Source organism: Polypterus senegalus, chromosome 6, assembly GCF_016835505.1.
Source record: "Polypterus senegalus isolate Bchr_013 chromosome 6, ASM1683550v1, whole genome shotgun sequence".
In the NCBI taxonomy this organism is placed as follows: Eukaryota; Metazoa; Chordata; class Cladistia; order Polypteriformes; family Polypteridae; genus Polypterus; species Polypterus senegalus.
In genome coordinates this window covers 81,257,041-81,273,368 of record NC_053159.1, presented here as the reverse complement: position 1 = coordinate 81,273,368, position 16,328 = coordinate 81,257,041, and the positions used below count along the sequence as shown (strand labels likewise).

Below are 16,328 nucleotides of genomic sequence, written 5' to 3'. Positions count from 1 at the left end.
AATTGCAGAAATACAAAAGAAGGTAAGGAGATCTGAATGTACTTAGTAATGGAATCCTGAATGATGAGTGGGTCAGTTTAGACAATGAGGTCAGCTAAAATCAAATGACCGAATAATTAATTTCAATAAGCAATGGCAAATTAAAAGGCTAGCCAGTATCTACATATGGAAGGTAACCCATTGGGTCTCTGAACAAGAGGCATAACAACATTCTAGACCCAAAAAAATAGACTGGAGACATTTTGATTTGATACACTTTATTAATTTCTGAGGAGAACTTGCCTTTTCACATGACCTTTGGGGGATAGAGCACAGGGTCAGCCGTTGTTCAGGTTAAGGCGCCTTAATCAAGGGCCCATGGGGTTAGGTTCCTTTGGGCAGTTATGGGATTTAAACCGGCAACCTTTCAGATACCAGTGCAGATCCTTAGCCTCAGAGCCACCACTCTGCCTTTTAAAAGGAATTAAAGATGTTCTTGGGGATAGACAGATGCCTACAGAAGGAGACGTCTCATATTGGAGTCAAAACTTGACAAGGATAAGCTAAATATTTGTTGTGCTGGAGATTCTTTTGCACAAAGCTACATTTTGTCTTGTAGTTTGTACTATTCTATTGTATTTCTGAGGTGGCATCATCTAGCCCTCTGTCTCCGTGAAGTAGATTACTTGTATTCTGTTTTATGTATTGTATTTACCCCATTTTTAACACCCACTGCACACCCCAACCTACCTGGAAGGGGGTCTCTCTCTCTCTCTCTCTCTGAACTGCCTTTCCCAAGATTTCTTCCATTTTTTCCCTACAGGGTTCTTTGTGGGGGAGTTTTTTCTTGTCTTCTTAGCAATTCAAGGCTGAGGGGCTGTCAAAATAAATAAACAGGGCATGTTAAAGCCCTTGTGTGATTTTGGGCAATACAAGAAATAAATTGTTGTTGTTGATGTTGTGCCACCATGCACCCATTTTTTTCTGGTTACTCATTAAAATGGGGTCACCCGGCTGGTGCCCCAACTCTTATTTGTGGACTCCCATGTTCTGTGAAACGATTACAGAAACCATCTCTGAGCTCACGCGCATGACAGTGTATAATGTTTTTTCCTTTATTTACTGGTTTAAAAAATTCTCTTCCCTGTAAATAGAGCTAACAACAAGCGTGGTTACCTTGTCACTATGTACATTCCTCCTCTTTTGTTGATGCCCTTTTGTCACGTGAGCCTTTGTCATACCATCTTGAGAACACTTGCCTTTTTTGCTTCTTTAGCAGATGGAGAAAGCTAAACTACCATAGAAGATTGCTGATATAGTTGGACCAACAATCATCTCAAGTGTGTTTTTTTTTCTCTCCTGCCTTATAGTAAATCTACTAGAACATAGCATTTTATACTTTGACATTTAAAAACAATTTTCCACAAGGCTGCAGGGCACCCTTTCAAGGTACCCCATTTCAATGGGTTGTATGCGCTAGGTGTTTTATTTATGTATAAGGCCAAACAAAAAGTCGCCACCTGGATTTAACTAAGCAAATAGGTACGAGCCTCCTATTGGAGAATTATTGCATGGCCGATTATCTTTCAGCTCGCAACAAGTTATTTAACCCCAACTGGTGCAATGAGTTGCTTCTCATTTCTTAAACAACCATGTCGAAAGATACATCTCATCGTCGTGGAAAAGATGTCAGTCTGTTTGAGAAGGGTCAAATCATTGGCATGCATCAAGCAGAGAAAACATCTAAGGAGATTGCAGAAATTACTAAAATTGGGTTAAGAACTGTCCAATGCATTATTAAAAACTGGAAGGATAGTGGGGACCCATCGTCTTCGAGGGAGAGATGTGGCCGGAAAAAAATCCTGAATGATCGTGATTGGCGATCACTTAAACGTTTGGTGAAATCAAATTGAAGAAAAACAGCAGTTGTGTAGCTATAAGAAAACCACTAATCAGTGAGGCAAACCAGAAAAAAGGCTTCAATTTGCTAGGGAGCATAAAGATTGGACTCTGCAGCAATGGAAGAAGGTCATGTGGTCTGATGAGTCCAGATTTACCCTGTTCCATAGTGATGGGCACATCAGGGTAAGAAGAGAGGCAGATGAAGTGATGCACCCATCATGACTAGTGCCTACTGTACAAACCTGTGGGGGCAGTGCTCTGATCTGGGGTTGCTGCAGTTTGTCAGGTCTAGGTTCAGCAACAGTATGTGCTCCAAGAATGAGGTCAGCTGACTACCTGAAAATACCGAATGACCAGGTTATTCCATCAATGGATTTTTTCTTCCCTGATGGCACGGGCATATTCCAAGATGACAATGCCAGGATTCATCAGGCTCAAATTGTGAAAGAGTGGTTTAGGGAGCATGAGACATAATTTCACACATGGATTGGCCACCACAGAGTCCAGACCTTAACCCCGTTAAGAATCTTTGGGATGTGCTGGAGAAGGCTTTGCGCAGCAGTCAGTGCCGGATTTAGACTTGATAAGGCCCTAAGCTATTTGAGACATGGGGCCCTTTATAAGTATATATGACAATTGCTCACTCGGACAATTTGTTTTGGGGGCCCCCCAGAAGGCGGGGGCTCTAAGCTATAGCTTGTGTAGCTTATACGTAAATCCTGCACTGGCCAGCAGTCAGACTCTAGCATCATCAATGCAAGATCTTGGTGAAAAATTATAGCAACACTGGATGGAACTAAATCTTGTGACATTGCAGAAGCTTATTGGAACAATGCCACAGCGAATGCATGCCGTAATCAAAGCTAAAGGCGGTCCAACAAAATATTAGAGTGTGTGACCTTTTCTTTTTTGATGGCGACTTTTTTTTGGCCAGGCAGTGTAGTTATTATTATTGTTATTATTGATAATCTATCATTCTGTGGATGGAAGACATTTAGCAAACAGACCTTTTAGTGCTGCCCCATCTACGGTATATGCCAATAATTTAAACCAAATTAGTTCTCCAGTTCTGCTTCATGTACTATCTCCTCTCCACTTAGTTTTCTGCCCAGTCTAACAGCTCATGGTTAGAGTGGGCTTGAATTCGTTTTCACTATACTCAGTCCCATTTCCTTGAAATATGATACAAGTTTCAATGAGAACGCCTTCCCGTTGCCCCTGTGGAAGTCCCTGTAGCACTTCACTGACACATCCCCTCCCCCACGCCGACATAATCTATGTTCCGGAAATGTGATGTCATCAGTGTTTTTACTCTGTCTGGAAAGCACGCTTCACTACACTGTTTGTATGTGCAGGGTCAACTGTTGTGGCAAACTCTTGAAACAGAAGGCTATCAAAAATACAGCATGTGTGCATACAAAAAAATCCCAGGACTTTCAGTTTGTTTGTCCCTGAAGTCTTGTGAATTGCACTTCTTCAGAACTGAAAATCTTATGACATTTCAATTTTGACCTACAGAAAGATTTTATTGCTTTGGTAAACCCACGATCCATTAATAAACTTTGGGAAGTTGGAACAGTCATTTAAAAACCCGGCCTGCTCATTACTGCATAGGAAACTTGTCAGAGATTCACTTAGAGCTGCCATCCACTGATCACTCCCTTATAAACCACAGTGTCTTTCCTTTTGCTGGTCAAACCTTAGAATATTTCAGAGATGTGGAGTAGAAGGCAGTGAGGCACCTGCCCTAAAACGTTGCTCCTACCTAGCCTGACTAGAAGTAAAGTGCAAGAGGATGAGTCAGTCTCAGTGCAAGCTGCACCACGTGCCTAGCTGGCAAGTGTCATAAGACAAAAGGACCAAAGCATCGGGAAAAAAAAAAAAGCTAAACTTTACGCAATTTATTGTTGTCACAAATGAATCAGAAGTAAAAGAATACCAGGAACATATGAAGAATGTGCTCACTTCCACCTACCGAGATGCTCTTGCTTGATGATACTCTGACACCCTAAGTCTACTAGGAGATCAAAGTATAAGGTTTTCAGATTTTTCACACAAAATTGATCTGAAGGACAAAACAAACCCACAGTGACCAGAACGATGAAAGGAAACTGCAAGACAAGGACTTGAAGAAACAGACTGGACACCGCAAAGAATGACAGGTAGGGAAATCACAAGGAGACTTGTGTGTGTTCTTTTCAATCAGGTGTTCAAAAAAAGGATGACAGAAAAATGCATCTGCTCTTGTAGGTCAACTAGTCCTTTAGTGGGTTATAGCTTATTATCTAGGTCTAGGAAAAGATTTCCGTTATGTGTAATTTACAAAGGTACCTTTATTGTTTTGTATGATATATATGAAGAAATGGGCTTTTATTATTTATTCAGCAGTAGCAGAAGTAGTACTTTGTACCTTATAAACTAATGAAGTATGTTATAGACATTTATTAGAGTCTTATGTGGCCCCAAAAAATATATAATCTAATCTAATGTGACATAAGTTAATTTATTTTTTATTTTTAATTACTTATTGTGTGGCAAAATAGCTCATGCCCTAGGACCTGTGTTCACTTCTGCTCCAAGTCACTATCTGTATAGAAGTTGCACATACTTAAAATGTCTACTTGAGTCTTCTCTGTGTACTTCAGTTCACCCTAAAATTCTAAATGTGTATGCGTTTTAAGTTAACTGGTGACTCTAAACTGTCCCTGTACAATCATTTAGCTGCCCATGGCATTTGATTTCATTATAAATTTAGGCACCCTATGGTGGACTGGCACACTGTCCAGGGTTTGTTCCTGCCTTGCTCTGTATACTCGGTTGGATAGACTCCAGCATCCCCAATCCAACCCCCCACAATTCTGTTCAGGATGAAAAAGTTTAAAAAATGACTAGAAATGATAAATGCATGTAAGTGTTCAGCAATTGTTATAAACTAATATGAAATAAATATGAGCATGACATGAAGATTAAAGGATGAATGATAGACACTATCAAACTTTCAAGGTTTTCATGGCTGATTCTGATTTCCAGCTTCTTTAACAGAAAATCATCCATTTCTTAATTCTTTTATCACTTTCAAGGCACTTTACTATACCACAGGGACAATAAAACAATGCTGAAAAATGTAAGAGTTATTGGTAAGAAATAAAGCACAAGATTGCATGTGGAATAGATGGAAATAAAATGACATGTGGCTAATGAGCTTTTAGACAGGAGCCTCGTGTACTGTGGATTATAAGATTTAAATAAACACTCCAAAAATAAATGTTTTAGGTAAAAAAAAAACTAACATTACACTTTGCAAGAAGCTTTTTGAGTCATGTCAACTTCTGTTGAAATTAAGGAGATCCAACACACTTGAGTAAATGTCAGTTGGCTTTTCTTTTACATTTAAAAGTAATTTGATTGTTACAGTCTCAGTAATTATCATTATAAACCCAAATTTTTAAGTTTGCCACACAAATTGTTCCAGTATGTAAACACATTTAAGCATCATCCTTCCAGCTATTTCATAAACCCACTTATCCAGGGTAGGGCTGCCATTCTGATGGAGCCTATCCCAGAAAGTGAATGGCAGGAAGAATCCCTGTCAGTAGTTTAGCGTTTTCAGTCCACCTAAACTGCATATCTTTGGTCTGTGGGGTGAAACCATAACATCCAGAGGAAACTCACACAGGCACAGGGGGAACATGCAAACTCCACTCTGGTAACAAACAGGATGCAAACCCAGGTCTCCTTGTGAAGCAGCAGCAGCCCTACCACTGCAGCACTGTGTTGCCTCTTTAGGTATCATGTTCTTAGCAAATAAAAGTAGGAATGCAAGTTTTTACATTGACGACATTTCTCACTTTTCAGTTGTTCTAAATAGTTTTATCTCATCATTTGTTAGCATTTTCAAGTTAAATTTAGACTTCAAAAATTAAACATTGTCCTTAATGTCATGAGGAATAAGGTGTATGCAAATATTTATTTGATCATAAGAATTTGTAAAAAAAAAAAAAAAAGTGAGTGTTTCTGCACTATAGACAGTTGTTTTTCTGAGGGCGGGTAACATGGCATGAATCTAGGCAGACATGTTAAGTGGGCACAAACTTTGATTTCCAACAAAGATAGCGAGAAATAGCGCCACTCAACTAACTTGTCTAAGTTACCACAACATCATTTTTGTTTTTTATCAGTGAATTAATGAAATAGGCTTCAAATTATAATTGAGCTAATTATTACTATCATTGTATTAGAACAACTTATTATGGAATGTTTATAATTCATTCCTTTACCCTGCGGTAGTCTGGTGCCTTATTCAGGGTTTGTTCGTGCCTTGCTCCGTAAGCTAGCTGGGATAGACTCCAGCACCCCCAGCACATCTGGTCTGGATTAAGTGGGTTAGAAAGTAACATGACAATTCTTACCTTGCAACCATTAAGTATTGGCTAAAGGTCCCCTTAATTATTTTTAGAGTAGTATTGGAGAGCTACTACAACTACTACATAAATGTGTGTAAGCTTATTCTGAGTCCTTTCGTGAGAGCCCTAAATCCAAAGAGGACTGTTTCATTTATCTTAGGTAGAATTCCCAGAGGGGACTGGGCGGTCTCATGGTCTGGAACCCCTGCAGATTTTATTTTTTTTCTCCAGCCGTCTGGAGTTTTTTTTTTGTTTTTTCTGTCCACCCTGGCCATCGGACCTTACTCTTATTTTATGTTAATTAATGTTGACTTATTTTATTTTCTTTCTTTATATTTGTCTTTTATTCTTCTATTCTTCATTATGTAAAGCATTTTGAGCTACATTTTTTGTATGAAAATGTGCTATATAAATAAATGTTGTTGTTGTTGAGATGGACTGATTTTCCTGTTAACAGCCTCACATCTAATTCATACCAGAAAAATCTCTGGCTCTCCATAAACCTGCCCTGTAATAGAAAAAGTATGTGAAACCTTGTATTTATACCTCAAGTCGACAGCCAACTAGTTTCCAAGGTATGCCTCTTGCTTTTCATTCACAACAATTTAAAACAAAAATACTTTATTATGGAAATTTATTTGCCTAAACTGGACCACAGTAAAGAGTTAGTGTTTTTACGCAAGTGCTGGGTTTGTAAACAATATTCAAACAAGACATAATTTTTCATGATTTCTTTGCATGTGTATATGTACATTGCGGATGAGCTTCTGTCTTTTACTTAAGGCTATGTTATATTAGGTGAATATTCCAGTAGCTGTACTGCAGTCGTAGCTTGCATTTACATAAGGGTAGTGAGTTGGGGGCAAATGGTGGAGCACTCCCGTGAAAGCAGTTGCCTAATGTGACATACCCAACAACTGACTCCAACTAGACTACAATCCGCTCCAATAACATCAAACATGTTTGATTTTATCTTTAGTAGTAGGGGTGGACTATGTGTGCATAAGCGCTGACAACCAATGATGTACAATGAATAGATTGTAGCGACGTGAAATAATGAACGCTTGTATTTTGAACCTCAAAAAAGAAGAGAGGCTTACCTTTCTCATGTCTCACTTTTTATGAACTAAAGCAGAATGGAACTGGCTGAACTTGTCATGCCTGTTAACCCCTTGTACAGCATTGGCTCCATCAGGCGTCATGTTATTGGCTGTCACAGAAAGGGGTTGACATAATAGCACTGGAAGGTCAGCACTTGGCCAGTAAATATGACATAGGCATCAGTTTTGATTCGTGTAAATTGATATGGTCCAGTGAAGAGACCAGTAACAGCAGTCATCAAATCTGACATACCCCAAAACTAGGAGTCAATAATGTGACATCGGCTTTATTTCATATGTAGGTATTTATGTGTTTAGGTTTGTTTCCTGCCTTGCGCCCTGGGTTGGCTGGGATTGGCTCCAGCGGACCCCTGTGACCCTGTAGTTGGGATATAACGGGTTGGATGATGGATGGATGGGAGGTAAGAGATAAGAAATGAAATGCCGTGATGTTTATCAGCACAGCAAGCCATTGAAAAAATCCTATCCTTTGATGGCAGATGATGAGTCAGGGAGAGACTCAGAAGCAGTAGTGCAGAGTGACACTTCTGATGTATCAGATCATGAGTGTTGTGGGTAGGAAATTGTAGAGGGGCAGACCTCAGAAAAGGAAGAAAATGAAGGTAAAAGGGGGGCAAGCAGCTGCGGCAGCTGTACAGAGTACAGCATTAAACACATCACCTGAAGCAGCTTCTTACAAAATGCAAAAGTGGACAAAAACATGCAGATGGCGCTACATATGTACAGTATCAAAAAACAGTGTGCCAGGAGCCATGTTGCAGTAATCTCAGCAATGTAACTGTGGTCTAGGATTATTGTGCTGAGAAGCACAATATGACTATGAAATTTACTATTAATTTAGGTTTTGCAGGAAATATTAAAATATTAAAAATTAGTTCAGAAAGGAGGTGTTCAGTAAAAATTAACACAACTATGGTTATTTGTGACTTGAGTTATATATACATTATATATATATATATATATATATATATATATATATATATATATATATATATATATATATATATTGTGATGTATGGCCAGCTGTTCATCCTGGCCAATACCCCACGCCGCCAGATGGAGCCCTCCTGCAGTATGGAGGTGCCCAAGACCAGCAGGGAATTATGGACATTGGAGTCTTTATTCACAGCCCTGCTGGATACCATGGGGGCCGCCAGGAGTCGCTGCAGGGAGGCCCACAGACTATTTGCCAAAGGACTGTGGGAAATCCCCGACGGACGAGCTGAGTTGGGAGGAAGGGTGGCTAAGCGTCTGGGAGTGAAGGATTGGTTTATTGATTATTGTTATTGGTTTATTGGAGAATTGTGGAGAGGAGCGTGCTTTGTGCACTTTATTATTATAATAAATAATTATTTGGACTTTTATCTGGTGTCTGACGTGTGGTCCGAGGGTACAAGGGTGCGAGAGAGCCCTAAACTGTCACAATATATATATATATATATTATATATATATATATATATATATATATATATATATATATATATATATATATATATATAGTGTCAGATAGAGGGCGCTATTGTCCTCTTGACCCTCAGACTATACTCCAGACACCAGGTAAAAGTCCAATAAGTTGACTTTATTATTAATAACAGTACACAAAGCACCCTCCTCTCCACAATACTCATACAATTCTCAATAATTCACAATACAATAAACCAATCCTCCACTCCCAGATGTGTTGCCACCCTTCCACCCAGCTCAGCTCAACCCTCTGGGTTTCCCACAATCCTTTATAGTCCTTGACCTGGAAGTGTTTCGCTCTCTCTGTCCCTGTAACTAGGAACACTTCCGGGTCAGATAAAAACTGAAGCACGTCATTCCTCTTGTCCATGTGACTCGGATGTACTTCCAGGGTGTAGGGAAAATAGTCACTGCTCCTCCCTGCAGCGCCTTCTAGCGGCCCCTGTGGTATCCAGCAGGGCTGTGGATAAAAACTCCATTGTCCATAATTCCCTGCTGGCATTCAGGGAACCTTCATGCTGCAGGGAGAGCTCCACCTGGCGGCCTGGGGGTATTGGCCGGGATGACTGGCCGGCCATATTCCACAATATATATATATATATATATATAAATCAGCAGGGTTAAGTATTAAAATGTCTAACAAAAAATCACACACAAATTTTCTATGAATGCAATTGCTAAATTCCATAAAGAATTGAAATGCATGTCCCTCTCAACTTAAGCGTACTTGTGGCTGTAGTTGTGTACATAATTGTGTTCTGAAATGGACTGGCTGTCCATCCAGCTCTGGTTCTTGCCTTGCTCTGATCCCTGTCGTCCGAGACTCTAAACAACAGGTACACAAATTAATAAGATGACTAAACTGCTAGCACAGAATACAAGGTAAGGCGCTCAACAGTAGGCATGTGGTCACTCCTATTCTCATGGCTTTGAAATACATTGCCCGTTAAACTTACATCATGTCTTTGTAATCATAACCTTGGAGAAATCCATCAAAATCGAAAGAGAACTTGTCAGGCAGGCTTGGTCTATGGGATACTGCAAAGAGGTGAAGGAGGAAAGGTGGATAAAATAAGGGCCATGTTCATTTTTTTGACAAACAAAGTCAGAGGAGACCACTGACTTCCTTGTCTCCTAGCATAAGATCAATGGTGCACATTAAATAGAAAAAGGGATGAGTTGTAGATACCAAATTGCACTATGCATCTATAGTAGTAAGATTTACAAGATGACATCTTGGTCAGTTTCTCTCTCCCTCCTTTTTCTTCTTTCCTTTCAAAAAATATTTTTCCAGTCTAGGTTCATTTTCAAAATTTGTGAATGTGACAAATGATGTACTTACTTTGACCCTTTAGGGGTGACTGCCATCATTAAGATGTAAGTAAGTAAGGCACATATTGCACCTCCAGTTATGGCTACAGGGCAGCCAAACATATGGCATAAAGAAACATTAGAATCATAACCATGTTGCAATTCCACTATTTCTTCTGATTTCTTCATTTATTTGATGTGAAACAGCAGTTTGCACCAAAACTGACTCAAGATAATGAGTTGCAAGGAAACACACAATGCAACAGTTGTTACTTAATGAAAGAGCCAGTTATCCATAATAACAGATGTCCTTTGTCACACAGATGAGATAGCAACTTATTGTGTATCATATTGATTATTTTGGTTATTCAGCAAAGAAGACATCAATAGCTTTTTATTTTATCAGCTCTTAAAAGATCTATTGGCACTGCCCAGCCAGTACAGACTACCAATCAGAACTAACACAGTGAACCATTGAAATGCAAGGAAGAACACCAATACAAGTAATAAGCAACCACACCCAGTACTTTAAAAATGCTTAAAACTACTCCTCTTTTGTACAATGTTCTGCGCTATTATGGGGAAACATTCTCTTGTCATCAGTGTCGAGCTGAGAGGAAGGGGCAAGGTTTACAGATGCAATATTTTCCAATAGTCTTCCTGACCTAAACTACATGTTTTATTTTTCAACAGGAAAGATGTCTCTTTCTGATTTTGAAGTGCTGTCGGTTTATGAAGATTCATATGTGGAGAATGAATCCTTCATAGTTGATCCATCAACCATCATCTGTCTTCCTGTCGACATAAAGCCTGAATTGTCCTATTGGATATTTGTTGGTTACCTGCTCATTTTTCTGATTGCGATTCCAGGAAACCTCATGGTTGCAGTTGTGATTGGGACCAACTACCGCTCTCTTGTACCATCGGACATTTACCTTTTCCACCTGGCACTGGCTGATGTGTTCTTCGCTTTAACAATTCCCTTTTGGGGTATTAGTGCCATGCAAGGCTGGGTGTTTGGCAATGCAATGTGCAAACTTATTAGCCTTATTCAGGAAATTAATTTCTACAGCAGTATCCTCTTTTTGGTATGCATTAGCATTGATCGTTATCTGGCCATTGTTTGGGCTGTAAAGACCAAAAAGAAGAGAATGCCATTTTTTAGCTGGTTGTTGTGTATTATAGTTTGGTTACTCGGGGTCATCCTTTCTTTGCCAGTTCTTCATAACCATGCCTTTAAGCCTTTAAATTTGACAAAAACTGTCTGCTATGAGGAATATAATCCCCAGACGTCTGATCACTGGCGTTTTTCTATAAGGATGCTTCGGCATGTGTTAGGATTTCTGCTGCCTTTAACAATCATGCTGATCTGCTATGGAATCACAGTTTCTCGATTGCTACAGACTCGCAGCTTTGGAAAACAAAAAGCAATGAAAGTGATTGTCTCAGTGGTTTCTGGTTTTCTTTTCTGTTGGATGCCCTATCATATCGTAGTAATGTTGGACACAGCAATGCGAGCCGGGTTATTTCCTCATACCTGTGAGAAACGCTATTCTATTGATCTAGCCCTTTTGGCCACACAGAGCCTGGGTCTTCTCCACAGTTGTATTAATCCTTTTCTGTATGCCTTTGTGGGGGAAAAGTTTAAACAAAACTTTTTAAAATTTCTTGTAAAAACTGGCCTGACAAAACGAAATGTACAATGGAAGTCTAGTCGTTCCAGTTCTCAGAACTCAGATATTACATCCACAATGATGTGAGGGAAACATTAACCATGACAGAAGAACAGTGGGATTATGGACAATTGAAAACTGATACTGTCAGGTACTCGAGGGACTCAATAACTAAAGAGAAGAGATCAATCATTTCACAGGTATAGTTGCCTAAGATATCACTATTCACCTTGCTTCAAAACCGAAAGGCCCAATTTTATTTTAAAGATGCATACTATTATGGGCTCCAATTTTTTAAAGAATGACAAAGATGGACAGTGGTTAATGTACGTACTTTTTCATACAGAAACTACTTTTTCCTATGTTGGGTCATTGAAAATATTCAGTATTATGTATTAATCAACTCTAAATGGTAAAAAAGGAACATGGGCAGTGATCAAAACACTTTTCAGCAATAAAATGCAAAAATCCTTATATAGTGTACTGGCTCACTATAAAATAAACAAAACATATGCATTTTAAAGGAAAAAAACATTATCAAAAGCTTCTTGGTAGGGTAATGCAGTAACAAACATATTGGGATATAAACCACAGGTCTGCTGGTTCAATCTCCACATCTGGCTCAATGAGTGACCCCAAGTAAGTCATGCAGACTACTTATGTTTCAGATATTTGAGAAATATAAAGCACCTTGAGGTTCTTTTCAGTACTGAAAGTTGCAATATGACGTAAACACAGATGGACTGTGATTAATCCTTTTCATTCTGAAGATAAAATGGATTTTATGTATCTGGCTATTGTTGTGTTCCTTCAGAATTAATATCAACTGTTGCAGCATGTCTTACTTTTCAGCTGGTGTTGCTCATAATTAGATATACATGGAAATATATATACATTTTCTGTTTGCAAAATGCAGCTAGGTTCATTTCTGAAATTACAAAAACAGTAAGAATACAGAGGGCTTGGGGCAGGCGGGAAAAAGGTCTGTCTTAGCTACACTCTTTACCAGCATCACATGCCAATGCACTGTGACCACACAATGAAAGAAGCAGAAAATGGTGTAAGAAAATTAAAAATTAGGTAAAGTGTGGCTGGGAAAATGGACTGTAACTCACAAGAATCCTTGTTCAGTCCTTACCACTGACTAACTGTGTGATCCTCTGCAAATTATTTTCCCGCCTGGCCAACATTTGTAAAGCATTTAAAATGTTTTAAGTGACTTTGAATAAAGCTGTTGTCTAATTAAATATTTGATTTAGTTCATGTCCAAATTTATTGTTATCTATCTATCTATCTATCTATCTATCTATCTATCTATCTATCTATCTATCTATCTATCTATCTATCTATCTATCTATCTATCTATCTAGGAGGACCCTATTGCCTGACACAACTCCATAATGTATTTGTGGCAAAGGTCTCTGTAATTCTTTGCTCTGTCCATGCACTTGTAGGATAATTGTGAATGATCTATCATATACTGTAGGCCACTTTCAAATGTAGCTATCATATAGCACATTTCCTTTCTCTCTATCAGTCTATCTATCTATTATATACATCTGTCCATCTTGTTCATCATTTATATCTATACTTTTCTCTCTCAGTCTTTCTTTTATATAATCTCTTTCATATACAGTATGTCATGAGAAGCCAGAGATTTTCCTGTCATGAATTAGATGTAAGGCTGTGAACAGGACATCCGTTCATCTCAGAGTAAGCTTACACATATTTACAGTATGTAATTTAGCAATAACAGTAGCTCTCCAAAACCATAATAAAGTGCACTCTAAAAATAATTAAGGGGACCTTTAGCCAATACTTAAATAAATGAATGATTGCAAGGTAAGAATTGTCATGTTATTTTCTGATCTGCTTAATCCCAGCTAACATAGGGTGCCGGGCAGGAAGAAACCCTGGGCAGGATGCCAGTCTATCAATGGGAAAATACACACACACACACAGACAACAAAAACACACACTAAAACCAATTTAGTATCATCATTTAACTTAACCTGGATGTCTTCAGACAGTAGAAGGAAACCTGAGCACCCAAAAGGAAACACACCCAGATATGGGGAGAACATGCAAATTACATGCAGGGAGGACCCAGAACACAAACTCTGGTCTTCTTCTACCACTGCACCACCATGCTGCCACCCTTTTCATATATGTCAGTTTATTATGCAGTGCTATCTATCTATCTATCTATCTATCTATCTATCTATCTATCTATCTATCTATCTATCTATCTATCTATCTATCTATCTATCTATCTATCTATCTATCTATCTATCTATCATTTGTATAGTGACTTTCACATCTATCTACCTATCAAGGGCAGAGGTGGCTCTGAGGTGAAGGATCTTCACTGCTATTTGGAAAGTTGCTGGTTCAAGTCCCATTACTGCCTACAGCCCTTAACCTTCAAATTGCTCCATGGGTGCTGTAAATAGCTGACCCTGTACGCTGACCCCCAAAGGTCATGCGAAAAGACAATTTCTCATCTGGGTTTGACAGAGTACTGTATATATAATAAAAAAATATATATATCTATCTTACAGTGCTGTTCAGTTCTAGCAATCTTTTATATAGTGGGTAAGAAAACTGAAAACAAAGGGATGGATGAATTAACATCCAATAAGAACATTCTTCACTTTAATATTGTGAATTATTTTTGGCTCCTTGACTTAGAGGTTTTGCATTTATAGTGCAAATTGTTTTTTAGTTCAAGTTCAGATTTAGTTCATACACATATATAGTATAAAAATGAAAAATATCACTGATAGCACATCAGTGTCCCACTCTGTCTTGAGATGATCCAGTTAAATTAGCTATTCAGATTATTTCCAACAGAGAGGGGTGAATGGCAAGAGTGTGGCTGAGTCCTGGCTGGGCATTAGTCTCACAAAATGATCCCATGCACATTTTTACATTTGTCCATATTGTACTTCCACAATTGCAATGAAAGTAATGGCTTGTCTATAAAACTTTCAAAGCAGGGTGAGACAGAATGGCAGTTCCTCATTCAGAAACTTGAAAGGGAATTTGCTGAGTTAGGAATCTGACAGAGGCTTGCATAAGAATAATGAAACAGAAAGAAAGCAAAAGATAATTCCCCAAACAAACAAACAAACCAAAATCACATGGAATTTCCCATGCGTGTCACACTTCATGTGATGACTGACTTGTGCTTCCCATAAGGTCTGAATGTCCAAAAAGAGCAGAAACCCTGGTAAAATGAATATGATAATATAAGTTGTAGGATTTTTTGGGTTATAGGTCTGCCAATATAATGACTGGGAATTCCACTTGTAGATCTTTAATTTTTTTCTTTAACAACACTTTGTTAATGGTCCTGCAATATGTTTATTTAGGTGAACCCTTTGTTATCTTTGTTTTTATGATTGCCACACTGTTGGACATGAATACCTAGTTAAAATGTTGCTAGTTCCTCAGGTTTGCTTATCCCCATGTATACATTTGGTTACAGACCTTTTTTTTGTTCTTTATTTTGCCTTATACAATTTCTTGAAATTAGGAATTTGTTAGTTTTCACATACCCCTTGGGGTCAGAGTGCAGGGTCAGCCATTGTACAACACCCTGGAGCAATTTTAGGTTAAGGGCCCAGCAGAGTAGGATCTATTTTTTGGCAGTGACGGGGATTCAAACAGGCGAACTTATGGATAGCGGCTCAGATCATTACCCTCAGAGCCACCACTCCACCCTGACTTGACACAGTCAATCGTTTTATCAATCTTTATTTTATATAGCACCATTCATAGAATATACTGTCACAATGAAATTTCACAAAGTTGACTAAAGTACATTTCAAAATAAACAGTAAACATGTGAGCTTTTAAATACGTTACAATCATTGGTTAAAGTCTGCTTATATAAGAGCAAGCGGGGAGCTTACAGTACAGTAGATGAACAGTCACAAAGACAGTATGGTAGAATCAGAATCAGGAAAGTTGTTAGAGAACAATGGAGTAAAACACTAGAGTTACAGTCAAGATGACTGAAGTGGGGGAAGAGACAATTCCTAAGAGAGATTCAAATGTCTCCAACAATGGAGCTTCACAAAGAGTTCCAGAGGGTAGAAGCAACAAACCTGAAAGCTCCAGCAATAATCAGTCACAAAATGTATCTTTCAAATTGTCAGACAGCCAGCGTCAAAGGATCTCGACTGTCTTCCAAGCTGGTAAAAAAAAGGTAACTATGACAGGGAATCTGGGCAATGTAAAATTATCATCTTTGTAAATCAGAAGGCGAGTTTTGAACATAATTCAATACTGTGTTTACACCAAGTGTAGTCCATAAGTTAAGGTGAGATGTGCTCATTCCTATTAGTCCTGGGGCCTCATGTATAAACGGTGCGTACGCACAGAAATGTTGCGTAAGAACTTTTCCACGTTCAAATCGCGATGTATAAAACCTACACTTGTCGTAAAGCCACGCACTTTTCCACGTTAC

The 16,328-nt window shown here is 38.6% G+C and overlaps 1 protein-coding gene across 2 annotated transcripts; it reads left to right on the top strand.

Moving 5' to 3' along the window:
• The first annotated feature begins 3,607 nt into the window (after positions 1-3,607).
• Positions 3,608-13,069, top strand: LOC120531207 (C-X-C chemokine receptor type 2). 2 transcript variants are annotated; one of them, XM_039756414.1, is made up of 2 exons: positions 3,608-4,043; positions 10,875-13,068. In XM_039756414.1, the coding sequence occupies exons 1-2, from the start codon at positions 4,037-4,039 to the stop codon at positions 11,939-11,941; spliced, it is 1,074 nt and encodes a 357-aa protein (XP_039612348.1). In that variant the 5' UTR covers positions 3,608-4,036; the 3' UTR covers positions 11,942-13,068. The 2 variants fall into 2 exon arrangements, with proteins under 2 accessions (XP_039612348.1, XP_039612349.1); XM_039756415.1 differs by lacking the exon at positions 3,608-4,043 and adding an exon at positions 10,626-10,684 and having other exon boundaries at positions 10,875-13,069.
• The last annotated feature ends 3,259 nt before the right edge of the window (positions 13,070-16,328 follow it).